The sequence below is a fragment of the Lepidochelys olivacea genome, assembly GCF_965140295.1.
Source record: "Lepidochelys olivacea isolate rLepOli2 genome assembly, chromosome: 5".
Lineage (NCBI taxonomy): Eukaryota > Metazoa > Chordata > Testudines > Cheloniidae > Lepidochelys > Lepidochelys olivacea.
In genome coordinates, this window is record NC_140415.1 from 72,018,696 (window position 1) to 72,045,518 (window position 26,823).

The window sequence follows — 26,823 nt, forward strand, 5'->3', positions numbered from 1 at the left end:
ATCTGAACTGTTTTGTTCATTAAACTGTTAATTAGAGAATACTCTTAAGTCCCATCAGATCAGAAGTTAAAATATTCCTTTCTGATAGTAGTGTGTTAACATGAGGCACACATTTTTCTATCAGATATTTATTTTGGAGTGTTTCCCATTAAGTACAGTTTTCAAATAAATTAGCAAATAGATCTATCTGACTTCTGGGGTTCTAAAAATGAGACACCAGAAGACTCAAATCCAGGTTCCTGCATGGCAGCACAGAACTAATCATCCCCACCACCCCCATGCCAGTCCCTAGTGTTATACCTTTAACAAGTCTGTGAACAATTATAATTTTTCATTTACTGTTTCATGCATTCATGGAGATTTTCCTTTATATTGGCCATTTACTAAACAGGATTTCACTATGAATCACAAACTAGCAAAGACATGAGAGCCTGATTTTCCTTATCATCTACACAGGTTTTATACAGGTGTAACCATAATGAGCTCACTGGAGTTATTCCTCATTTACGCTGGTGTGAGAGAAAAATCTGCCCTGATTGTTCTGAGGAGAGCTGATGGCGTTCTGCAATTGTTCATTTAACAGAAATTTCCCCGGTCCCTGAAACAGTTGAGGTTACCTGCATGTTTAAAATTCTAAATTAACTAGACAGTCAATAACTAGGGAGGAAGGCTGGTCTTGTTATTAAGGCACTCGACTAGGACTCATGACACTTGGGTTCAATTCCCGGCCCTGTTATAGACTTTCTCTGTCATTTAGGACAAGCTGCTTATGCCTCATCTACACTAGAACAACTCCCTTCTACCAGCAATGCCGCTCATACTGGCAAAAATTTACTATTGCTGGTATAATTTATACCAGTTCCCTGAATGAAATAAGCTATACTGTCAAAATGACTTCTTTTTCTTTTTTTGCTAGTATAACTATCTACCCCAGGGCTTTGGCTGCATGACTATGTCATTCAGGGGTATGATTTTTTCACACTCCTTATCAACGCAGTTATGTTGGCAAAACTTTTAAATGTAGACCAGGCCTTAATCTCTTTGTAAAATGAAGATAATACAAAGCCTTTCTCTTGACTGATCTGTTCAGACTGTAAACTCTTTGCAGGAAGGGCTGTCTCTACTGTGTGTATGTAGAACACCTATCAAAAAGACCACCACTCCCCATCCACCTCAAAACAGAGCCAGTTCATGTGGAGTCCAAAAGTCATTATCACACACCCTTCTTCTCAGGGTATAAGCAGCTACAATTCAATACATCCTGGCAGCCAAAAGCCTCCTCCAAATCAGTAACCTCACTCTAAAACAGTGATCCAGGAAGTGGCCCTGAATTAAACAATTTGTGCCATACCTGCAAACAATTGCCCCTTCCCCCACCTCATATTCCCCCCAACTCTAGCCAATCCAAGAATTAGTCACAACAGGCTCACTTCCAAACAGAATTCCTATTCAGGAAAATATCATGGGCTAAGAAGCACTTGTTTGGTTTAGTTTAACAGGAAGAATTCGAATAGTACTTTTTATATACAGCATTTTACACTACTGGTCATTTGCAACACCTTTTTTTATTTTATTTTCTGTTGTCACATTTCTGCTCCCATTTAAGTCAATAGCTAAAATTCCGCTAACTTCAGTGAGAGGAGAAAAAGGCCCTTTCTACAGAAACACAAAAATAGGTCCTCTCAACAGGCAAATTAAAGAAACTGCTACTGGAAATCTTATTCTTTCATGAGATATTGAAGGTATGACAGCCAAGCGCACCACTGAGAAAGGTCACCAACAAGGTAAAATTTACAACTGGGAAATCCAATCTGTTGTGTCTTTTACTCACCGTCTGATGACTTCTGTCACAGTAACGCAATCCAAAGTAATCTATCTCCACGAGGTTTAAGTGACGGAATACGTAGCCCAGGACAACCGACCCTTTCGTTGACTTCTGTGGGAAAGAATTTACAGAGTCTTTTCACAAAAGTGTTCTGTCTTTGTCAGCTATGCACAGTGGTATTCATGCATTCAGTTAGCCTTGTCTAAAAGAGGTGGCAGTTTTATTGATTAGAAACAATTCAGGTTGCCTTTAACAAAATCCTCAGTTACAACTAGAAAAAATTTCAATTTCTCCTTACATATGTTTAATCAATGATTTTGTAAACAATATTGAACATTTAGTAATTGTTATAAACATGCTTCCTAAACTATGTTTATGAATGTTAATAAACCTATGAGTTTTCTTAGACATCTGTATTCATGGCAAAAATCTGTTCTCTGATCCACATGACAGATTTCAATTCTAAGATCTTGCGCTCCCTTCAAGTGTGGATCTCTCAGTCAAGCTCTGCCACTGCATATCTGAGGAAAATGTTGCCCTTAATGTGTAAATTATGAACCATAAGGTGCTCCATTATTCTCTGTGAAGAAGGCTGCTTTTTATTCCTTTTATTTAAAAATGTTTTTAAAAGTAGAGATGGGCCCAATTCAACGTTCTGAATCCAAATAACCCCATTGTGTTCTGGAGTGTTGTTGCATCACTTAAGGTCTACACTAATACTTAAACACAATATTGAAAAGGTGGCTCAAATTGCTGCTTCATTGTTGTGGCGTTGGCGTGGTAGATGCTCATTGCTATTTAAAGGGCTTTTATTTGCATGCTGTCTCATAGCTAGTGCGGAAGATCTGAATTACTGATTGCTGCTGATGTTGCACGTCTGACCAACCTTCCAGAAAGACTGGGGCTAGCTAAATGAGATTCTCTCTCTTTTGAAATCTGGTGGGTTTGGATTTTGAATTAAGAAATCTAGATCTGGGAGACAGGCGGGGACATTTCTGGGATAAGGTGAGACGATGCTAAAACTGTTAAAAGAACTGACAAAATATATATTTATTATTTCTACATTACCAGGTTTAATATTGTAATAACATTAGGGCTGTCAACCAATTAAAAAAATTAATCGTGATTAATCGCATTGTTAAACAATAATAGAATACCATTTATTTAAATATTTTTGGATGTTTTCTAAATTTTCAAATATATTGATTTCAATTACAACACAGAATACAAAGTGTACAGTGTTCACTTAATATTTATTTTTATTACAAATATTTGTGCTGTAAAAAAAAAAGAAATAGTATTTTGCAGTTCACTTCATACAAGTACTGTAATGCAATCTCTTTATCATGAAAGTTGAACTTACAAATGTAGAATTATGTACAAAAAAATACTACATTCAAAAATAAAACAATGTAAAATTTTAGAGCCTACAAGTCCACTCAGTCCTACTTCTTGTTCAGCCAGTTACTCAGACAAACAAGTTTGTTTACATTTGCAGAAGATAATGCTGTCTGCTTCTTGTTTACAATGTCACCTAGAAGTGAGAACAGGCTTTGCATGGCACTACTGTAGCCAGCACTGCAAGATAATTACATGCCAGATGTGCTAAAGATTCATATGTCCTTTCATCTTCAACCACCATTCCAGAGGACATGTGTCCGTGCTCCTGACGGGTTCTGCTTGATAATGATCCAAAGTTGGGCCAACCAAAGATATTACCTCATCCACCTTATCTTTCAACTTACTAGAGGCAGGTAAGTAGAATCATATTCTCTCTCAGGATGTACACTAAAATTCAGTGACTGGCCATTCCGGACAGCTTATTAAAAACTGGCCTATCAATATAACAATTTGTACAGAAAATCAAAGCATAAAGAATGTTTAAAGGACAAATTATTGAATTAAATTGAAATACATTAAATCCTATTGCCCTTGTCTTGGATAAAGTGCATAAATATAGTTATCCTGATGTCACATTCACTAGGGTAAAATAGGAATAACTCCACTAAGTAAGTGGAGGAGTTGACAGCTGTAAAACTGATGTTAATTAAGAATCAGGCTCAGTGGCTATATTCCTACTGAAATATGGAATGAAGTTCAAGAAGGACTGCAGACAGAAAAACTAGAAAAATTAGATTAAATTGCAGGCAGCGAGGAAACAAATAGAAGAAGCAATTATTCTACCTCCTTTTCTTTCTCATATTGTCAGTTCTTATTCAAAGTAGTGGCACAGATGTCAACTAGAAAAGGTAGATGCTATCTCATTATCTGTCTTTCATACCAGACAAAATTATCTTGATAGTTTAAAGTTTGATGATGATGATTTATTTATACTGTGATACTTTTTAGGGACCCCAGCAGAAGACCAGAACCCAATTGTGTTAGGCACTGTACAAACAACAAAAAGACAGACCCTGCTCTGATGATCTTACAAATCAGGGCCAGCTCCAGGCACCAGCGAACCAAGCAGGTGCCTCGGGCGACAAATGTAAAGGGGCAGCAGGACGTTGGGCTCTGGGGCGGCAATCCACCATCGGTGGCAGCAGGAATTCAGCAGTCGCTCCATCACAGTGCATTTCGCGCTCGGCGGCAATTCGGCGGCCGCACCATCACTCCAAGATTTTTTGTTTTGTTTTTTTTGCCGCTTGGGGCGGCAAAAACGCTGGAGCTGGCCCTGTTACAAATGATTCAATTTGGAACTGAACCATTACAAAAGTTCAAACGTGGTACTGAAGTTATAAAGGGTACAGAGTTTCTGTACAGGAGGAAATCCATTGAGGCACAGTCCCTACAGGCACAGTTTGTTGAACTGGTAAACCAGCTTTTGAGTAAAACAGCCTCTTCAACAACCATGTAGAGAACAGTTCCTTTGTGGACTCTTAGGAGAAACTGGGGGTCCTTGAAAGATGAGCTTAGAGGCTGTCACAGTGCAGCTGGTTCTTTTGAGCCTTATAGATTTATTTCAGTGTTTGTAGGATTTTGACAACTGTTTTGTTTGGCCTGTAGTTTGACACATACAGCAAGTGGTATCAGTGACACCAAAAGAGTAAACCACTGGAAAAGATACAGTCGTCATTTTAGATTCATATCATCATCTGAAAAAGAGGTATGGTCAATCAATGGAGCCTGGTCCACATTGGAAGGCATTAGTGATTCTGGACCAACTGAGATATGAATCTACATATGTCTTGAGAGAGTCTAAACGTGGTGTAACTTATACCTTCTTCTGCCCTCTTACACCAGTTTGGAGTCCCTGGCTATGATCTCTATTGGAGCTGAGCTGAGCTCAGCACAGGAATGGGGACAGGGTAACCAAAGGCAGCTTTACACTACCTTTCACCTCCTAGATTCAAGGGCCAATGCAGTCCCAGGGTTATGTTTAAATGTTCCACACCTGACTTGGCTGAAATGGCAGGCTCCAATACTTTCCATTTTACAGATGAACAGTAATGATATGTAATAATCTATCCACTGTATTTGACTTAAAATGCTAAGCTGAGGGAGGACATAAAGAGCCACTAATGTGTACTATCATTACATGGTTCAGTTAACAGTCCTCCCCATCACAGTATTTATGTTGACAGGTGGCATGTCATGGCATAACTCTGCATAAAGCTGCCCCAGCTGCACTGGTTGAGAGTTCTCCTCCCCTATCCACTAGGTGGAGATGGGGAATCATTCCCCAGGATCTGCAGGACAGGGTCCGCATGAAGGATGCTCAGTGTACACACTTTCTTCTTCCAAAATGAGGTGGGGCAGCAGCCTTAGTAGCACTGTCCTGCTGCACCACTTTGGATTCTGCAGTAAACCCTTTATGTTTTCAAGGATGAGCATATAGGGAGTAGTCAGAAGGGGGACTGGGGCTGAACCAGGGAATGTACAGCAACCCATCATCCTGTGCTTGGAGCATCAAGCTAGCTTTTCTTAGTCCCATACATCCTCAACAGTAATAAAGGTTCTGCAGGCCAAATCAGACCTTCAGTGGCACCTACGCAACACCATTTTCTATAAACTATGCCCTCGGTGTAACCTGTCTTCAGTGCGTTGTACAAGTATAAGTGACTGGCTCTGCAGGTGGAATTTAGCAAAGCTATTCTGCTGCTGATGCACCAGGAGGAAAAGAGACCAGCTATAGTGATCTCTCTGCTGTGCCGGCACTGAAGAGCTAACAAATGTAAAAAGCAGCGCAAAACACATTTTGGTCATTAGTTGGCAGGTATGGCCCACAATACACACAGTACCAGCTCTATTGTGAAAGAAGATGCCACTTTTATATAAACACTTTTCAGAACAAAACCATATTTTAAGTGCACTCTCTGAATTGCAATAAAAATTCAGACTGATTGAGCTTTTCAAACCTTTGTCTGTCAATCCTCAAAATGAATAGCGTGGAAGACATTTTAGTGAAATCAAGAAGGCAAAGTCAGGGGAGCATACGTAGATTTGTGATTCAGGAGTTGCATATGAATTGTATTACTAGTAGTTAGCATTACCCACTCTTGTTACTTTATCATGAGTCTCACAATACATATATTGTATACAATATATTGTGTTTTTCTTAAAATGCCAGTTCTTGGTGTCAACTGATTATGTGAGGATCTCAGTTTTCATTTAAACAAAGTAAGTTGCTAGCCCCCAGGGTTTAGAAGGAAATCTTAAAAATATGAAGTGAGTTTACACTAAAGCCTTAGCAACCAGACGATAATAAAAAGAATCCAAAAAGTCTCTCTTTAAATTGCATGATATTTTAAGTCAATCTCATGATATTTTGAGGCCAGACTTGTGATGTTTTAATGCCTCAGGTTGGCAATATACAGAGTAGCTGAGAGGGGCACATGACCCTCTCACATGACCCTGTGACCTAAACTGAGCAGCCTCAGTAGCAGTATACCACCTCATGCATAAACTTGGTTTGTAGGGAATGCTACCACGCATGCAGCCCGCTTTACAAAATGTGAGGCAATAGCTGTCACTGATAAAATTGTCAGTGCTACAGTTCTGGAGTACAAAACTCCATCAGAGAGGGCCAGCAGGATTACACCCATGGTATACGAAAGTGCAAAAATTATACAATCTACCTTCCATTATGATCAGACTTGCTAGAGGCCTACATTCTTAGAGGGAAATTCACAGTAGCACAAGTTTATTTGAAAATAACATCAGCAATGCCTTCAAGATAGAACAAAGAATTGTTCAAATGAGTCATAACACCTTGCTTTATATTTTAGCTACATGACTTTATAAACCAGAAAGGCAGGTTTCTACTGGCTAAACAAAATGACAAGTGGAACATTCAGAAAAGACCTGATCTTATTTTTTAACAAATACAATAAAATATTATATTTTAGTATGTTCACATTCCTGCACTTTTGGGAATTCACTACATTTTCACATCGTACATTGTTTATTGGCTCTAGAGAGGTACTTATACTGTGTCTGCCTGTGCAGTGGGCTAGGTATCTCTGGGGGACGGAGCAGGGAAGAGGAGGGAACAGAAAAGAATCTCCCCCGCCCCCCCCCGGGCCAACCAATAACTGCAGAGCCTCTCTGCAGAAGCTACTTCAGCCCAGTAGCTGCCCCTCCCACTCCATATACAGTATCGCTAACACCAAGCACTCAAAAATAATAAGTCAGACCCCAAAAGCTCATAATGCGGTTTTAAGAATTATGAGATTTAAAATAAATTTTAAAACTTCAGTCACTTCTTTTTTGATCAGCCACCTGATTTTTTCATTGTTGATCCTGTCAGAAATTCACACCTCCTACTTAGTTAACCCTCTCATAGAAGAACTCTGTTCACACACTGCTGCACAACCATAGGAAGAATTACAGAGTCACTTTTTTCTGACATTGAACAAAGAACTTTATTAGAATAACAGAAACAGTTTCTCAAAAGCTCTCCCTCTCCATCCCCACCATGCACTGTGGAGCTTCTGCCTAGAATGTTCCCCTCTTCCCAGCCTTAGAAACAACACACATATCCTCAAATGCACTCTCCCTCTACCGGTGCAAAAGTGAGCTAAAGTAGCATAGAATCAAGGCCCTTGGTGGTCTTTACCTTTATAGGCAGAGCCACTTTCCCCACAGGCTGATAACCAGCCAAGCCTCAATTTGCAAAGTGCATGTTCAAACAGAGAAGATCTTTAAATTAATACTGTTTAATATTTACAAATATTCACCTAAACAAATAAGTAGGTCTTAATTTGCCGGGTACATGTTCAAACAGAGAAGAACTTTAATAATGTTTAATATTTACAGACATTCCCCAAGACAATCATGTTGCCGGCACCCAGTGCCGAGAGGCTGAACAACAGCTTGAGTTGGTTCGTTACCCGGTGTGCTACACCCAATAATCACAACGGGGTGGAGAAGCAGAAAAGTTTATTTGCAGCTGCAAAAAGGTACAGGGAGAATAAAATCTCAAATCCTGCACACCGAGCAGGAAGTTACACAGGCTTTTATACATCCTTTTTCCCAGCATACTTATCCAATAGCAAGCTGCCCCAAGTATCCATATAGCCAGCCAATCCAGTTCCCAGCTAGTTCCCTGATTCTCTGTATCATTTGTTAAACTATACATAAAGCTGCTTTATTCAGCATTGTTCTTCCATATCTCCCCTGTTTGGCCTTGCTTAGTTTCAGGCAGTCTGACTCTGCAGCATATTGTTGCAGATTCTCAGCATAACTGCTGCGTGTGCCTCCAGGCGGGGGGGGGGGGCCAAGGACACTTGGGCCTAGTGCGAGGGGGCTTCATCGACACTCGTGGTCTTCCATCCCCTCGAGTTACCTAGTGGCCATGCCCCAGTGTCCCCAATAATCACATAGCACAAATAATTACTTATAGAAACTAGAGTTTAAGGTAAGTGAATATGGTATTAGAATCTCCCAAATCCATTCCCCTCTCACTCTTAGTTCCCTGCCAACCAACATGCCAACCTGCTTTCAATTTCTATGTCACTGAGGACTCTTCAGGAAGATGTGATAGGGTGCATACACCTCACCACCTCAAACAATTTTCCAACGGAGAACTTCATGCTCACATAGCTCTTGCTTTATCCACTGGACTTTTATCCAGTTCAGACACTGATTTTAAAAATGAATTTGTAATGGTTTCCACAAGAGCAGGTTAAACACATTCTACCTGGTCATGGTGGATTAGGCAAAATTATTTCAAAAGAGTGTTGGAAAATGTTACTAACCTGAACTTTTTTTGAATAGTTTTGACTGTTTCCCATTTACCTGTATTAGCAAAAAATATCTTAAAAGCCATTTTAAAAGCAATTTCTTAATATTAAAAAAACCTCTAATAGCCGGGAGGCTTCTGTGATGTTAGGAGCTGTTCATTAGCCACCCCTTTCATACCTATTGTCTAGAAATGCTCTTTGAAGCTTGTTCACAGGTAGATGTGAACTGACCTCTCTCTACTCTGAGCATCTCTTGTGATACGATAAATATTTGACTCTTCCTAACTTGAAACTGCTTTTACGATGCAATGGGTGTCTTTCCTGGAAAGTGATGAGCTTGCTGCAGATAAAAATACTCATAATGTGCATACTCCCTTTAGTATTTTCACCTGTGAACTATAAAATCTGCCTCTGATCCAAATGTTCAGAAATCCTATGATTCTGGTTCATCGTACTTTGAATAGTCTTGCACAAGCTTTATAAAGCACAAAGCTAAATGGTTATAGAAGCCAACAGTTTCCTACCTGCATCTCTCCCCAGTATTTTTCCCAAATTTGTGACCTATATGTTCCACCAACTCCTTTTTAGACGTCATAGTTACCATAATCTGGTTCAACTCATTCTTCAGAACAGTGTTCCTTTTGTAATTTTGTTAGTAACATGAGATACATAAACTGAACAAAACACCATTGAACCAGAGTCTCCTATGAATATGTTCAACTAATGATGTGTGTTTCTTTAGTAAATCAGGAGGTTAACACACTTACATGCATACATATTGGTGCAAGACCCTCCCAAAGAGGAGTGAAAGGCCAGTGATGAGAAAACATGAGAATTATATTGTGTGTAAATAATTAAATTAATGGAGTGGAGAAACAGCTGGGCTTCAGAAATGTAATTTTTTTAAAAAAATGCTTTGAAATTGATCTCTAAAAGAGAAACAAACAACATTTTGTAAATTAGATAATATAGTAGAAATTAATTTTATGGACAGGATTTCATGTAATCTGAATTTAATTCAAGATTTTTTTTTACTGGGATATTAACTAATACTAACATTATGCAGCTTGTGAGGTTCAGAGCCAACCAAGGTCTACATCTGTGTGTAAGGTAGACCAATTAAATTGTCTTATAATGCTATTTGCCTTGATACAAATAACAGTTGCTGTGTATAGTGGGAAAATGCCAGCTATCAATTATAGGAGCATTTGCTACATATTTTGGAGTTTATCCTACTGCTTGCTGAAATATATTACAGAAGTTACAGAGGTACAGGATAGAACATGACAGCCTCCCAGTCTGAGAGATAACAGTGATGTCCATTATTAACTATTCTATTCCTGATAAAGCATCAGCTTTAAAAAAAAAATTAGCAAAAAATTATGTTGTCACGTACAGCAAAGAGTTTGGGGTTTAGAATTTTTTTTGGTGAGAGTTTTAAAAGAAAACTCTGTAGGCTAAGTAATGTTGTTCGTGCTAAGGCAGAAATGAAGATATTGGCACATTTTACTTTGACAGCAGAATCATCTATATTTTCTATATTAAGTATCAATGTATTAGAGATAAATAAGAAGTTTTTGAGAAAGACATGAAGTACTCAGGTTTGAAGGAACTGATGTTTGCTGATTTTCCACAGAGGTACTGTATATGATTCCACACACTTTTAGTAAAACTATAAAAACTGGATAGTCTACAGCAGCGAGAGGCAAAGAGTAGCACTACAGTACACGATAGGGTACATATATAAATGAAAGAGTCTGACCTAATTTAATCCCTAACACCCTAGAGTACGCAAGAGCTGAAGATACTATGATATACAGATCTTCCACAAGTACATTGTAAGGCACAAGGCCAGGTGCATGTGAATTTGCAAATTATACATTTTAATGTATTCTTAGATATTTAATTAACTTAATTTATTCACAATGAATATGAAAAACAGATCCCTTACCATCTTGACAATACTAAATCCCATTGAAATACAGGCTCTTACTTTCACAGAATTTCAGAAATTTTAAATACTCTTTGTATTCAGGATTTTTAGGGGTGCTCTGTACAGTTATGTACAGAAAACAGAGTTCATTTCCCAATCCTGGTCTCTTCATAGTTCACTGGAGCCATCACACTTAGCCTGCCTCTGCAATCTTTCCTCCCTCTTCCCTCAAATGTGGACTCTCCAGTAAATTACCACTCTGGCCCAAGACTCAGGCCAGGCAAGATTCAGTCCAGCACCAGTGACAGAGATTCTATACCTAAAATGCTATACATTTGAAGTTTGTAATGTCAGAAACAGGAGCTATAGACTATCGGGAAGAGGAGATTCCCAGATGGCCCGAAAAATGACATTTTGATGAAAAACAGAAACACTTTCAATTTCATTCTTCACTGATATGATGCCTCTCATCAAGGACCCAAGCTAACAGCTTCAGAAAACTGAATTAGTTGAAGGATCTGAGCAGTTTTGTTGAATAATCATGGCAAAACTCAATGAAGTAATGATAAATAAACAGAACTTTTGTGTCTTAATTTAAAAGTTCAAAAGTGGGCTAAGACCAAAACATTATGAGAATGTGTGGGTAAAGTCTGGAGACTGTTATTTTCTAGGTAGAGCACCCACAGAAATATGAGGAAAATAGAGCTTCATTTTAAAAAGGGAGCATTACAGTATATTTAGGCTGCAAAGGTTAGCACATATTTTTCTACATCATTATGTGGAAAATCCATCTGTCTTCCAAAGAATTATTGTGCCAAATTTGGAGAATAAATTAAATCATTAAAGTTTGAAGCAGAGGGATTTTAGACCTGCCACAAGTGCAAAACAGTGCAGCCTTAACAATAGAGTTGCTACCAACACCTCCCCGATTCGAATCTGTATCTGCTAAAGTACAGTTCAAGTCAACCCCAAATCACCTGGTTTCATTTCATTTAGTAAGTATCTGCAGAGTCCATGCCTCTAAAAGGATACATTTTACATTATTACAATACCCGACTTGTAATTCTATGGGATACAGAAGAGCTTCAGGACGTTTGTGGTCTGAAAGGCTTGGTTCATTGACAGAATTCCCTTTCTCTTGTCTGCATCGCCAGTTTCACAGAAAGAAAAGGACCCTTTGTCTCCCAGACAAAATGAACTCTATCATTGTCATAATCATCTTCTACACAGGAAGGGTTCCGTTATGCCACTGTTCTTCTGATTACTTTTCCTTAAGGAATTCCTGTAACATCTCTTGATGTTTAAGGGAATCTCGAATCTTCTTTTAATATCCTTCTCAAACAAATTTGTGATTGTCTTTACTGAAGATCACAGATTGTTTCTTGTGTGGGAAGACTCCCCAGAAGTCTTGTACTTTTCTCTTATATTTGCACAGATCTGGTTCTGAAGCTTTTCAATTTGCTATTCTAACACCATCCTTTTTTTTCTCTCTCTCTCTCTTTTCTAATCAATAATTTTAGCCACCTTCTGCCTACCTACAATGGGAAGAATTAAAATTGTTGATACTATGCTAGGGATATGAGGTATTACTAAAACACCAACCTACACTGATAAAAAGAGTCAACCAATTACCACTTTATATGATTACACACAAAAAAATTACATTAAAAGAACATTATTAAGGTTCAGAGTTAAGCACTCAAGAAATGTCCAAATTCGGGTTGCCTGTGCAACTCTAATTCAGCTCCCTTGTGCATGTGTGATCATGTAATTGAACACTTCTTCTACAAGATCGTTGCCATTTTCAGAGCACAGGATGGATGAACAGTGTTCACTTAATGAGCAGCTATGCAATATTCTGTTTTCTCCTTGTTGTTCAATGTGTGGCCTCATGCCTCATCAAGTGTATACCTTCCAATCTGTGCACCAAATAAAACAGGGTACCTACACTACACAACCCCAATTCTTCTAGGGTTGTCAGGCATCCGGTTTTTGACCGGAACGCCTGGTTGAAAAGTGACCCTGGTGACTCAAGTCAGCACCACTGACCAGGCTGCTAAAAGTCGGATTGGCGGCGCAGCGGGGCTAAGGCAGGCTCCCTGCCTGCCCTTGCTCCGTGCGGCTCCCGGAAGCGGCCATCATGTCTGGCTCCTAGGCGCAGAGCAGCCAGGGAGGCTTCGCGTGCTGCCCTGGCCCCAAGCGCCGCCTCTGCAGCTCTCATTAGCCGGGAACCACAGCCAATGAGAGCTGCAGGGGAAGCACTTGCGGGTGCAGGCAGTGTGCAGAGCCCTCTGGCCCCTCCGCCTAGGAGCTGGACATGCTGGCCACTTCCAGGAGCCACTTCAGGTAAGCATCGCCTGGCTGGAGCTCACACCTCTTCCCGCACCCCAACTCCCACCCCAGCCCTGTGCCCCCTGCTGCACCCCAAACCCTTCAGCCCCTGCCCCACATCCCAGATGGAGCCTGCACCCCCTCCCCCCATCACCCCCTGCTCCAGTCCTGAGCCCCCTCCTGCACTTGAACCCCTCATCTCCAGCTCCACTCCAGAGCCCGCACTCCCAGCCGGAGCCCTCACCCCCTCCAACACTGCAAAACCCTGCCCGGTGAAAGTTGGTGGGGGAGAGCGAGCGACAGGGGTGGTAAAGAGGGGGCAGAGCCTCCGAGAAGGAGTGGGGCAGGGGTGGGGCCTCGTGGAAGGGGTGGGGTAGGGCAAGAGCATTCAGTTTTGTGCGATTAGAAAGTTGTCAACCCTAAATTCTTCCCCAGAGCAGTTCCATGTTGTGCACTGAATGAGGGAGGAGTTCCGTGGAATTTAAGACTTTAACAATACATACAATACATACATACAAGAGGGCCAAATTAGTGTTGCACAGGCAACCTTCAATCTGGCATTTCCTAACTTTTGCATGGTAGACTTTGCAATCTTAATATTCTTTTAATGTAATTTTTGTGTATGTGATTTTCTAGTTTTTTAAAAAGCAAACTGAGAAAACAGAAATTCCATCATGTTGCATCATGGTGACACCATCATCAGTTTTGAACCTTTAGATCAGAACCTTTAGATCCAACATACATTGCTCCACTTGAGCTAATGGAGTCATTGATAGCAGTAGTAGGTTTTCATCTTCTGTGTTGACCCAGGGGATAGTGACACTTTGCCAGTGAGTTTCACAGATATTTGCTTACAAAAGAACAATGGAGAAACTCAGGCATCTTGAATTCCATTCCAGACTCTGAAGGATATCATGCTTTATTGGGCACAGACTCTTCTGCCCATTCCCCCAAGTTTGCCCTGTTTTGCCCTGTCCCTTTCAACTTGTTCCTGTCATGTCTCTTCCTTATCCCTCCCTCCCTCCTCATTCTGTTCCATGCTCCTCACCTATCCAGTCCCAGTCCCCACTCCACAGACTTCACATCCCAGTCCCCACTTCCTTGCCCAGCAAGTCCTATTCTCACTCCTCTGAATTCACTGTCACAGTCTCCCCTCCACAGTACCATTCTCCTTGCTCAGCCAGTCCCAGTTCCCTGATCCTTATCCTGTCTCCCTCCATGCCCCTGGGTTCCAGTTCCCCTCTTTCCTATCCAAATTTCCCACTGGTTCCCAATCCCAGTGTCCTTCTCTGGGCTCCTTGTCCTATCTCGGTGTCCTACCTGACCCCCCAGTTTCTTGTCCCAGCCCCTTTGCTAATCTCTCTCCCAGCCCTGGCCCAGGCTCAAGCAGTGCAGAACTGCAGTGGTATAGAAAGTCCTGCTCAGCCCCTAGCTAGAGCTAGCCCAGTACGTGTAGAATCTTCAGGGAACTTAGCCGCCAAGCTCCAGCAAGTCTCTACTAAGCATGTGAGAACTGTAAGAACAAAGGCTTGTAATTAGGGCTTTGATTATGTCACAGAGGTCGTGGAGGCTGCCAGCAGCTCCTAACCCCTGGGCAGCAGGGGAACCCCGGAGCTCCCACTCCCCATGGGTGGCAGGAGCCCCTCCCAGCTCCGCAGCTCCCCAACCACAGCAGCCCAGCCGCAGCGGGCGTCAGGAGGAGGGCAGGGGGACCCTGCAGAAGCCCAGGTGGTGGCCCTTCTCCCTCCCCATTTTGTCAGGGATATTTTTAGTAAAAATCAGGGACAGGTCACAGGCTTCTGTGAATTTTTGTTTATTGCCAATGATCTGTCCGTGATCTTTACTAAAAATACCCCTGACAAAATCAGTCTTACTCATAATGTTGCCAAATCTGGGTGGATTTTCACAGGTATGACAAAAGGCACATCCCTGACATAAAGACTATCCTCCTGATAAATTTCAGGTCCCTGCTCCAAAGCATGAGGGTGTTTGACTTTCTCAAAGAAAATGACATCAGAATTTTTTTAAAATGGCAAAACAATGTATTTTTCCCTATCCTCGTTCTCAAAAAACTAAATCATTTTGGCTGAAACTTTCCAAAAATATCAGCCTGAGTCAGACACCCAGCGTGGAAAATTTCAGCCTGAACACTTTATGTATAGCAAAGTTATAAGCAATGAAAACCAGGTCTCATATTGAGAAATGTCAGGCAACCTTAATAATAGGTAGTTTTACTAGCCTGGACTATGATAAACAGTGAGAGCAACGGTCAAAATGGTGGGATTGTAGTTTGAGGTTTCTGAGATTAGTATTTTGTGTTGGAGAAGTATGGCTATTTTTTTAACATTGCAATCTGACCTCAGCTGAAAATAGTTTGGCCAAAAAAGAAAAGAAAGTCATATCAACCCTTCAGAGCTTTTTGTTTCTTCGTAGAAGGCAAAATTCTGACTCAACTGAAGTTAATGGCAAAAATCCCACTGACTTTAATGGGGCCAGGATTTCATCCTGAGTAGTTGTCAGAAAATGGTTCATTGAAAAAAAAATGAGCCATATGAATCCAAACCCACCTGATAGTGTCTACTCCAAATTGTAGGAAAGGAATGACAGATTCATAGGATGCAATTCTGGTCCCAGTGAAGCCAATGGGAATTTGTCATTGGTTTCAAGGGTGTCAGAACTTCACCCATAGATTTTTAAAGTCATGATTATGTAGCTTGAACTCGTGTGTAACACGACAAAGAATTTCACCCAGTAATCCCTGTACTGCAAGGAGTTATTGTTCTCTGATGAAGTTTCACATTGATGCTGACCCATGAGAATTCAGCAAACGCTGCTGGTGAACATGTATATGCAAGGTCAGACCAATGAGAGAACTGCAAACACAGTTACATGTGGGACAGACAAGACTGTCCATGACCATTGCAGGCTATTGTAGCCTAGCTTTGCGCTGTTCACATTTTTCACATGTTAATGCACTTGGCTTCAAGGTGTTAATGCACTTCGCTTCAAAGTGGTAACAGTGTCATGACAAATCTGCCGCCACCTTGAGCTGTCACAAACTGTTGCTTCCCAGTTGCTGGAGTCAACTTGACGTGCTTTCAAGATTGACTTTTGTGTGTCTTTACATCATTTATACTGGCCAACATGAGAACGGGAGCCTTGCTTTAACCAACCATAAAATATTGCCTTAGGTAGTCTTGAGTCAGCCATATGAATGAGATGCCTACACCAATGCAGCTGAGCTTTTATGAGCATTCTTTGAATGCCAGACATCCAACAATGATTAAGGATTTCAACATTGTGAATCTTGTCCCATCATTTGACCCTGCAAACACACCAAAGATAACTTGATGAATTCCATATGCGCTTCATACCATGGCAGTGAAATCTTATCCAGGTCTCACAACCATATAGAAGCACTGTAAGCACAATGGCCCAATAAATGGACCGATTTAGCTCTGTACTTATTTTGATGCCATTATTGTTCCATAGGCAGTGTGACAGCCTTCCAAATGCAGAGCTGGTCTTGGCTGTGGGATGGGTAATATCATCATACATTGTGGCAATCTGTGACAACATACTCCCTAGGTAGCAAAATTTTTCCACAGACTTGAGAGAAATTGTTGATCTTAATAATCTGGCAGACATGCAACCCCTTGCACAGGTTGGTATAGTACTTCTATTTTCTCTAGGCTGATTACAAAACCAAAATTACTGACTACATGAGCAAAGGGATCAGTTATAAACTGAATGTCATCAATGAAGTGAGCAACCAGTGCACAGTCCTCAGTGAATAAAAGTTCCTTAATGAGTAAATCTGCAGTAATCCCTGTACTGCAGGAAATTATTGTTCCCCAGTGCGTAAGTGAAAACTATTGAACCTAACAACTTGTGGTGGAGGAGATTGTTTAGAAAGACATCCAATCTCAATTTAAAGGCTCCAAGTGATGATGAGTTTACCACAACCCTACGTAAACTGCTCCAAAGGTTAATTGCCCACATTGTTAAAAAGTCATGTCTTATTTCCAGTCTGAATTTTTCTAATTTATGACTATGTATCTTGTAAAGAACAACTATGATTCATGCACAAAAAATAATTACATTTATTTAGGAGTCAAAAGTGATATATGCAATGCCACATGGGACACAACTACTTGTCCTAAAGACTCTGTGACACAGCCTCACTTTGGCAGTCATCTTTTATCATTTTTCTCACCAAATCTAATCCGAATCTACAGAAAATTCCAATTCTCTTTAAAAACTTTCATAAGACTTGGAGTTTCATAAAACTAAGAGTTTGAAAATGAAAAATAGATCACACCAAGAGATGATTTTTTTTTATTTACAATGACCTTTTCTTATAGGAGTGCTACAAAAATATGAAAAGTGTACAATATTGGGAGTATTTTTTTCCAAAATAAAATTTGTTGGTATGCTCACATCTGTTCAAGTCAGTATAATTTACAATAAAGCAATCTACATATTCATATTGGGGGGAAATATCCTACAGATTAGCAAGACTCAATTTAATCATGGATTTCTACATAAAAGTGCATTCTTGTTGGTTGTTATAATCTTAATACATATTCTTCACAACTCAGAGATAGATGTAGGTTTCATTTTTAGAAGATACACACTATACATTTTTAAAGTGATGCTCCTTTCATCATCTTCAACACAGCTTGATCCTGAGAAAGAACACTTCTCATGATGTTGTTTCATTTAGGCAACCAGGCCTTGCATTTCTTTGTTGCACTGTTTACATTTTGTATTCATGACTGTCTTACCCACAGGAAGAGGAACTTCATTAAAATATTCCCAAACTGGGTCTCTTTTACGGCCTGCTGCCATTATAGGTTTTCCCTTCCAATGAGAGAATGGTATGGTAGATCTCAAATCAATGAAGGCTACATGCAGAAAAACCTCAAGACTTCTGGAATATACTGCTCAAACAGTTTCACTTTTGTTTCTACTGCCTGTCCCTTCCTTCTCACATTTATCGCCAGACTTCTTCTCCTTGTCCAAATCTATTCCGCCCCCAACAATCTTCTATTCATTGAACTTTTTGAAACTTTGCACTTTTAGAGAGAGGTAAGAGATTAACTCTGTGTACACAAATTTGCAGAGGGACAATAGGGTTGAGGTCTGTTATTTCTCAACTCTATATATTATTTATTTTAAAACATTTTTGCTGTTAACAAGCATGTTATCTCTGGAGACAAAAATCCACAGTTTGAGAACTGCAAAACTAAGTTTCTCTGATGGTATCTTCTAGACTGAGCACTGATTCCCATTGGGTAGATAGAAAGATTAACCTAAATAATCAAAATAGAAGCCCCAGAAACCCCGTAAGATTGGGTCCCTAATCCATGAACTATTGGAACTCATTTACAGAACTTTTCTTAAACATGACATGAATATATTGTCTCATACTACAGAATTAGAATTTATAATTTCGATTCCATGATGAGATATCTTTGAGCTATAATATATCTTAATTAAAACGGTCTTTAGATAGGTTTTTTCCTCAAAAAGCATTTTATCAAAAATTCCAATTAAATAAAAAAATCGGATTTTTTTTATTTTTTTTTTTTAAATCACTGATTTTTATCCACCCTGTTGCAAAGTGAGGGAAGTTAGGAAATACCAGAATGAAGGCTGCCTGTGCAACCTTAGTTCACCCCCCCTGTGTATATGCTTTATGACAGAGTCTAATTGCATGAGCACATACTGTACTATCTTTTCCAAATAACCCCTGTCACATTCAGGCTTCCTCCACTTCACTGGCTCTTAGTCCAAGTCTCCTTCCCTGGTTTCATCATCCAATCTCAGTCTCCCTCTCCTTGTTCCACTCTCTCCCTTGTCAGGATCTCAGTCCAAGTCTCTTTGCCAGCCACTCCCTGTTCTCCTCCTGCACTCCTGCTTCTTCAAGATCTGTCTTCCCACCCCCTCATGCCCATTCCCCAAACCCCCCACCTCTATTCCCCCCTGCAGGTTCCCAGTCTCAGCCTCTCCCCACAGTTTTTCATCCAATAGCAGTGGCTCCCAGTTCCTGTCTCCCCTTCCAGTTCCAAGTCCCAGCCTCCCCTTCTATACTCTGATCCCAGCCCCAGTCTCTTTGCTCAACTAGTCCCCAATGCCCTCCGTCCACAACTCCCAGTCAGTGTTTCTCTCTCCACCTTGGGTGACCATACGTCCTCTTTTGGCCGGGACAGTCCCTTTTTTAAGCCCTACCCCGGCCGTCCCAACTTTTTACGCAAAACTGGGTATTTGCCAACTGAACATCAGTTGTCAAGAGCAAACTGGACAAATGCAGTTTTGCCAAAAAAAGGGGGGTGCAACCCCCAGCAAGGAGCGGAGGAAAGTGCGAGGGGATAGGCAGGGGTGGGTAGTAACACCAGCCCTGCCCAGGAGGGAAGGCTCAGGAGAGCAGCTAAGGCCTGGCCATATCACCCTAACTCCACTCATTCCCCACCTCCAGTCCCAGTATCACCAGGCTCCTTGTCCCAATTTACTCCCTTCCCTCCCTACCCCCAATGCAGCTCTTGTCTCTTCTGCAATCAAATAAGGTGACTACCTCCACCACACTGCCTGGCCACCAGCTGGAAGGGTCATTAAGAGCACAGAAGAGAGACTCTCTGATCTCAGTTCCGGGGCCTGACCCAATGAAGCAATTAATGAGCAGTCTAGTCACACAAAGGGACTGTGAGCAGTTGCTCTGTAGGGATGGCACATACACACCGTGGTCAGCACTAGCAGCTGTGAGAGGCTCGAGAATGCTTAGTGAAGGTGGAATCGTCAGAAATTTTATCTGTGAAACTCTAAGAAGCCTCTACTGAGCATGTGTGAACTAAGCTTTTTCAAAGGCTTACAACTTGGCCAAATTTGGGCAGATTTTCAAGGGAGCAGCAAAAGGTATATCTCTGATGCCAAGACCATCCCCAGGAAATCTCAAATCCCTAATCCAAAGCACTGCACACCTTCTCAAAGGAAAGGTCACTAGAATTTTTTTAAATGGCAAATAACTTATTTTTCTCTAGTCTTTTTCTCTGCAACAGCTGAACCAATTTGGCTAAAGCATTCCAAAAAATATTCAGCCTGAAGCAGAACACCCAGCACAAAAAATTTCAGTCCACAGAGTCAGTGTTTGGCAAAGTTATAAGCAACTATAAACAGGTATTTATAAGGAAATAGCGAGCAAACCTTAACAAGTGGTTCTGCCTGCCATGCTTACAATACCTTTTGCATTCAGAGAACCCGCAAAGTGCTTTGCAAACTGAATTTACAGCAGTGAACTCAGATTTTATAAAATGAGCAGGTTAGATTGAATTAGTACTCGGGTGGGAACCTCCAGTGATGACTCAGCTTCCACAGGAAATGGTGATGGTGATTCAATAGGTACCACCCTCCTCTCTGAATCAGTATGGAGCTAAATACCCTTCCTGGTATTAAGGAACACTGTGGTGTATTTCAACCAATACTTAAATCCAAGGTCTTGTCCACTTCCAGTAATTAAATCTCCCGAGGCACTTGAGTTAATTTGATGTAAACCCAAGTGTCCTGGATTAACATAAATTTGGTTGAATAAACTATATTCTCTCTACCTAAAATTCCCTCTGGATTTTTAGATGATAGTCTTCATTTCCTGTCCAAAGTAATTGTGTAGTTTTTCTACATGCTATTAAAAAGCTATCACCCTTCACTTTGCAACTGCAGCCACACACGTTAATAGTAGGTACAGCAATTTCTCTATATATTCAAAATGCTTTGAGATTCTTCTGCTACACAAATATAAGATAACTTTGATAACCCTATGTATAGAGAATTGTAGGTTGTTACTCAACTCCCTGGTCAATGTTCAGTAGCAATCTGACCACTGGGTATTACAAAAAAGAAATAGGAAAACTTACACTAGATAAGTGAATTATAGGTTGTCTTTGAAAATCCTGATATTGAGTTAAATAAACCTCAGATATGCAAATAATTTTAACTTGAAAAGTGGAGAGAGAGGTGTATACATCTCTTTAAAAATGCATATCTATCTTCTATAATGACTATTCTGGTATTTTAGGTGTGATCTCTTATAAATTAATGGCAACAACAACCCTGGCAAAGGTAATAAAACTGTCAATGGTCTTTTTTTTTAAGTTAGATCTTGATATATTAAAAAAATGTATCAAGAACTATACTGTAGTGGGGTGGCTGCCCCACTCCTATCCTAGATGGGGCTTCAGCAAGCCAGGGAGGCGGTACAGGTGGGTGGCCAATCAGAGAAGGCCTGCTAGGGAGCCAATCAGAGGCTGAGTTAGAGACAGCCAATCAGAGCCAGACTCAGCCATATATAAAGGCTGCCCAGGAAGGGAGGGGGTAGTCTCTCCCTGGTGGTCAAGGGTGGAGGACTGGCTCCTCTGCGGGCTGGGCCGCTGGCCTAGGCCAGGTGGGTGCATAGGGCCAATAGCAGGGCAAGGGGAAAGAAGGAGGGCAAAGAGGCTGCTGCTAGAGGGTCCCTGGGTTGGGTCCCCCCCTTCCCCTTGTGCTATGCTGTGCTAAAGAAGAGTGTGGCCTGATCCAGGCTGGGCCCTGTGATAAGGGGCTAGACTTAGAGGCTGCAGCTGGCCACTACAACAGGTGCAGATTGTGGACTGCTGATAACACCAAACCCCTGGAAGAGGGTGAGACTGGAGCAGTGGGCACTGCTGGAGGGCAGTGTCCTGAAGAGGATGCTGTTGAGTGAGGAGCAATGAGGGTGCCCAGAGCAGATGAGGGGCAAGGCACCACATGGAAAAGGTGCTCTGTGACTGGACAGAGCTAATTCCTGGAGCAACCAGTGGGAGGTGCCAGCAGTGGTGAGTCCTAACCCTGTCATATACCTATCTAGGTACTTCTACACCTTATTCTGAAATCTTCTTCTAAAAACTCTTTATCTTTTGGGGCTCAAACCTGCAAGGAGCTGAGCATCTCATTTTCACTAATTTTAATGGGAGATTCATAGATATTAAGGTCAGAAAGGACCATTATGATGTAGGTGCTCAGTACATCCTAGGATAAAGTCCTTCTTTTTAAAACTGTAGACTTAAGTCTATTCCTCAGTAAGGATCTCTGTTCACACAGGCTATTGAATGGTTAACTCTTCAGTACCCACAATCGAGCTTTTTTGATTTCCAGTGCTAATGAAAAATGCACTACCCTCCAACATCCTGAGAACCAGACCCAAGGGATTAATTAATAAAATGCTCCAGGCACACTACTCTTTCCTAAAGCAGCTCGGCATGTGTTTTACTACATAAATCTGTTTATTTATATTATATTTCCTATCCAACAGTTTTAGTGGAAAAACATTAAGAATCTTTTAAAAATGCACATAATACTCAAATCATAGTAATTTGCATTAGAAATAAAGGCTAATTAATACTGAAGGGCAAAAACTCCTCTTTATAAAATTAGAAAAAACTGAGATCTATACAAAACTTTCACACAAAGATTTTAATAGAATAAATTGAACAAATATTTCCAGGAAGTTCTGTCTTGTTTTAGACCCTTCAAGGGAAATCTTGATTCTATTAAAGGCAATAGTAGCTTTACCATTGACTTCAATAGGACCAGGATTTCACTCAAACTGGAAATTTAAGATTTCTATATTTAAATGGTTTTTTAAAAAAGTAACTAGTTTCTAGTAATTGCAGTCTCCATCATGAGAGAGTCTCCTTTTGGTTGAGACAGAAGTCTAACTCAACTTGCTTCATGCACAAAGCCTACCATTTTACAATAACTTCAAATATAGTAATAGAAATAGCACTGCTGAAAACAGAGGTTATAGTGCAAAAAGAACAAATTATAAACCTGATAAATACATAATACAAAGTTGTTCATCACATTCACATTTTCATTTTTTGAGGCTTCTATCTCAAGCTATTATACTACTGATATAAGGAACATCATAGAATCATATGGCCTTTGCTCTCAAACCCAATGAACAGTCTTCAACAAAGTATTAGAAAAGACTCCATTAAATGTGCTTGAAAGTGAGTCATTACCAAGTAGCTGACAGTGCCCAATACAAATATGTTACGCTAGGTAAATCACAATAGGCACTGTTAACAAGGCTGTTAAATTTCAAATAGGAAAATCACAGGTTTTGGTTTTTGTTCCACTTGAAGTGTATTTAAATACAGTATTGGTGGTACTATATTTACATTAAATACAGCCTACTGTGCAATTAGGCCTTGATCATGTTCACACTGAAGTCAATAACAAAACTCCCTATGGCTTAAACAGTGAAAGATCAAATCCTGAGACTTTTTAATCACATTGGCTGATGATAAAATACAGGTGGTCTACTAGCAGTTTGCAGGGACTAGATAAAGTGGCAGCCCTAATCTTTTTTCTCTGCATTTTAATTAATAAATAAATAGCACTATTGTGAGCCTGAAAATATCAGTTCCATTTTATTCTATATGGGGTTTTTATACCATGTTCATCACTGTAGCATCTGAATGCCTTCCAGTAGTGCATTAAGCAATGTGACTACATGTCTGCCATGTGTTTGATCTCTCCTCCTCTCCCTGGTGGGAGAAGCTCTACCAAAACAAGACACTCTGGTGCATGTGTGTGTCTTGTTTATATTATATTATACACACACACCCCTGTTGCCATCTCTTTACCTTGAAGGCAACGTCTTCTTGGAGTGGAAAGTGGTGAAGTTTGTGATGGATCTTAGCTCCTGGGGGAGTTCATTCCGACCCCCTCAAAGTTTGTCTCCCACACAGATGAGGTTTACTGTTCTTGTTGAAAGACCCATTGTGCCAGAGGAGCATAGCTGTCATCATTCCAGAGCTTTAGACAATCTTTTAGATACTCTGGGCCAACCTCTGAAGATAAGGACCAAGATCTTGAACTAAATTTCATGGAGACCAGAGTTTCTCAAATTGTGGGTCCTGACCCAAAAGGGAGTTGCAGGGGGGCCACAAGGTTATTTTAGAGGGGGTCACAGTATTGCCACCCTTACTTCTGCATTGCCTTCAGAGCTGGGCAGCTGCAGAGTGGCAGCTGTTGGCCAGGCACCCAGCTCTGCATCAGCAGCAGCACAGAAGTAAGCATGGCAATATCATACCATGCCATCCTTACTACTTACTACTTCTCTGCTGCTGGCGGCGGCTCTGCCTTCAGAACTGATCTCCTGGCCAGCAGCCACCGCTTTCCAGCAGCCCAGCTCTGAAGGCAGCGCCACCAGCAGTAGCAGCACAGAAGTAAGGGTAGCAGTACCGCAACACTCCCTACAATAAGCTTGTGAACCCCTTACAACTCCTTTTTGCCTCCAGAATAGTCCCTTATGTCTGAATTGCCTGGAAGTTTTATTACAAAGTTAACGGCACTCCACACAGGTGCAAGCATGGAGCCTGCTGAAGGATCTGAGCCTTTATTTGTAAAAGCCAGTCTAAATTTAAAATGTTTACATCACTTCGGATCTGATGCTGCAAACCCTTATTCATGAAACTTCCCATTGACATTAACTGCGTAAGGACCATCACACATGAGTATCAAGCCTTTAAACATATTTTAATAGTTCCCTTAAAAGGCAAGCTATAACTGCCATCTCTAATCTTTAAAAAGCTCTCAAAATATCTGAGCATTCCAGCAGATTTCAAGCATGGCTTATAGCAGAAACATATTCTGTTTTAACTGCTATAATTTAAGATAACCAGCATTATTTATATATATAAATAATAGAGTTGTGTTTAAATCCATTTTCTGCCGCAAGAGATTTCAGTGGAATTTTCCATCTGGAAAAATTTAGGCCAAATAACTTGTTTAAGACCAGGTCAGCATTAAACTGTGTCCAACCAAGCCACAATGGTGCCTCTTGAGATGTAGTTCCAGGTCCCTCATTCCCCTGCTATTTCCTAGAGGCCCTGCTTCCTGGCTATACTACATCTCTTATGAGGCAACCTAGAGTTCCTCCACAGGGAGGGACTGCAGCCACTAATGGGAGATGTAGTCCAGGCAGGAGCAGAGCCGATGTAAAAGAATGAAGGCAAGGGGGACCCAGAACTCCAATTCCCACAAAGAAAAGCAGTGGCTCAAGTGAACAAAGATCCATGTCAATTTGACCCAATCTGAAATATTTCAGATTGACAAAGCAAAACATTGTTTTGCTTCAGGAACCTCTGAACACTTAATTTTTCTCAAATATGGCAACAAAATATTCTGAATTTTATGGAACTTTACATTCCATGAAAAGTTTTGATATTTTGACTCTGTCCTGGTTCAGGATAAAAAATAGGACAAATTCCTTTTTTCAACCAGCTTTCTGTAGCTACAATGTTCAAGTGACTAAAATGTCATCTTTGTTCAGTCTGACATTAGGAATGATTACTTTGATCTACACCATCAACTATGCATATATATAATTTGCACATAAGAATGACAGGAATTTTATATAATGTGTACCATTTGCCCATTAATACATAATTTTGTTCATGCAAATCTGTGGTCTCATGCAAATCTGAAGTCTCAATAAATAGACTGAGCAAAGCAGCAGTGATGGTGCAATTCAGAACTATCTTTAGCAGATTTAGTGCCCGTCAAGTCAAACACTGCCAAACTCACATTAGAGCTAGAGGCCTACAGAACCAGGCTGAAGTGCCACTACTCCACCAAAAGGGTCTCTTAAATAACTATGAAGAAATGAGAACTGAAGGTGTAGTATAAGGCTAATATCAGAAATCTTAAGTTAAGAATCCCAAGCTCCGAGGATTCTACCTCTACATAACCAAGACTTACTCCCTTACAGAGTTCTCATTTATGAGAAGCTAGAGGATATCTGTCAGACATTTGGAGCAAATTTAAGCAGAGCTCTATGCACCAGATGCATGATTCAATGCTCACTGAAGTCAATGGGAGCATTTTCAATCTTTGCAATGGCCACTGGTCAAAGCCCAGGTTAAGAAGTTCCCCAAATCATATTTATTATTTGTATTACAGTAGTCTAAGGAGACTATTCCTGGATCAGGGACCCACCACAAAACATAACAAAACAGATGGCTCTTGACCCAAAGAACATTGTGTGCTCTAGTTATGGGAGGTTTCTAAGATTTCAAATGAAAGTTATTCTCCAGGAGTTGGTTAACTATGTTAAAGGCTCATTGCTCTCAGATTCTACACTGTAAAACTTAAATCTGTGAAAATAGGGTGATTGAGGAGATCCTGATAAAGCAGACTGTTGAAAAACTATGTGGGCTATCTATATGAGCCCAGGGAACAATGGTCTGTGAGGGCAATATGATGTGGTCAAGATTATAGGTGCTCTATTTGGTCTTACTTCCCAAACCATTTTGACAACTAGAGAAAATAGCAGAAAGCTGTACATGAGTTTATATGCTCAAAGGAAAGAGGCACTGTATATCTTCTATGCCCAAGAATGCCATTATCAAGAACAAAATGCTGATAACTTCTTCTATGCTAGACTGGAAATAAGTTGAGATGAGCGAGAAACACTTGATGGAGGGATGATCAAAGATTGTAAAGGCTGATTCCCCACTCTGGCACTTTGA

The 26,823-nt window shown here is 40.6% G+C and overlaps 1 protein-coding gene across 3 annotated transcripts in view; it reads right to left on the reverse strand.

The window, feature by feature from the left end:
• EPB41L4A (erythrocyte membrane protein band 4.1 like 4A) overlaps window positions 1-26,823 on the reverse strand; it is a 225,738-nt gene that overhangs the window by 139,322 nt on the left and 59,593 nt on the right. For all 3 annotated transcript variants that reach the window (XM_084627984.1, XM_084627983.1, XM_084627985.1), the window contains exon 3: window positions 1,832-1,936. In XM_084627984.1, the coding sequence (XP_084484110.1) occupies window positions 1,832-1,936 (105 nt within the window). The remainder of the gene's footprint in view (window positions 1-1,831; window positions 1,937-26,823) is intronic.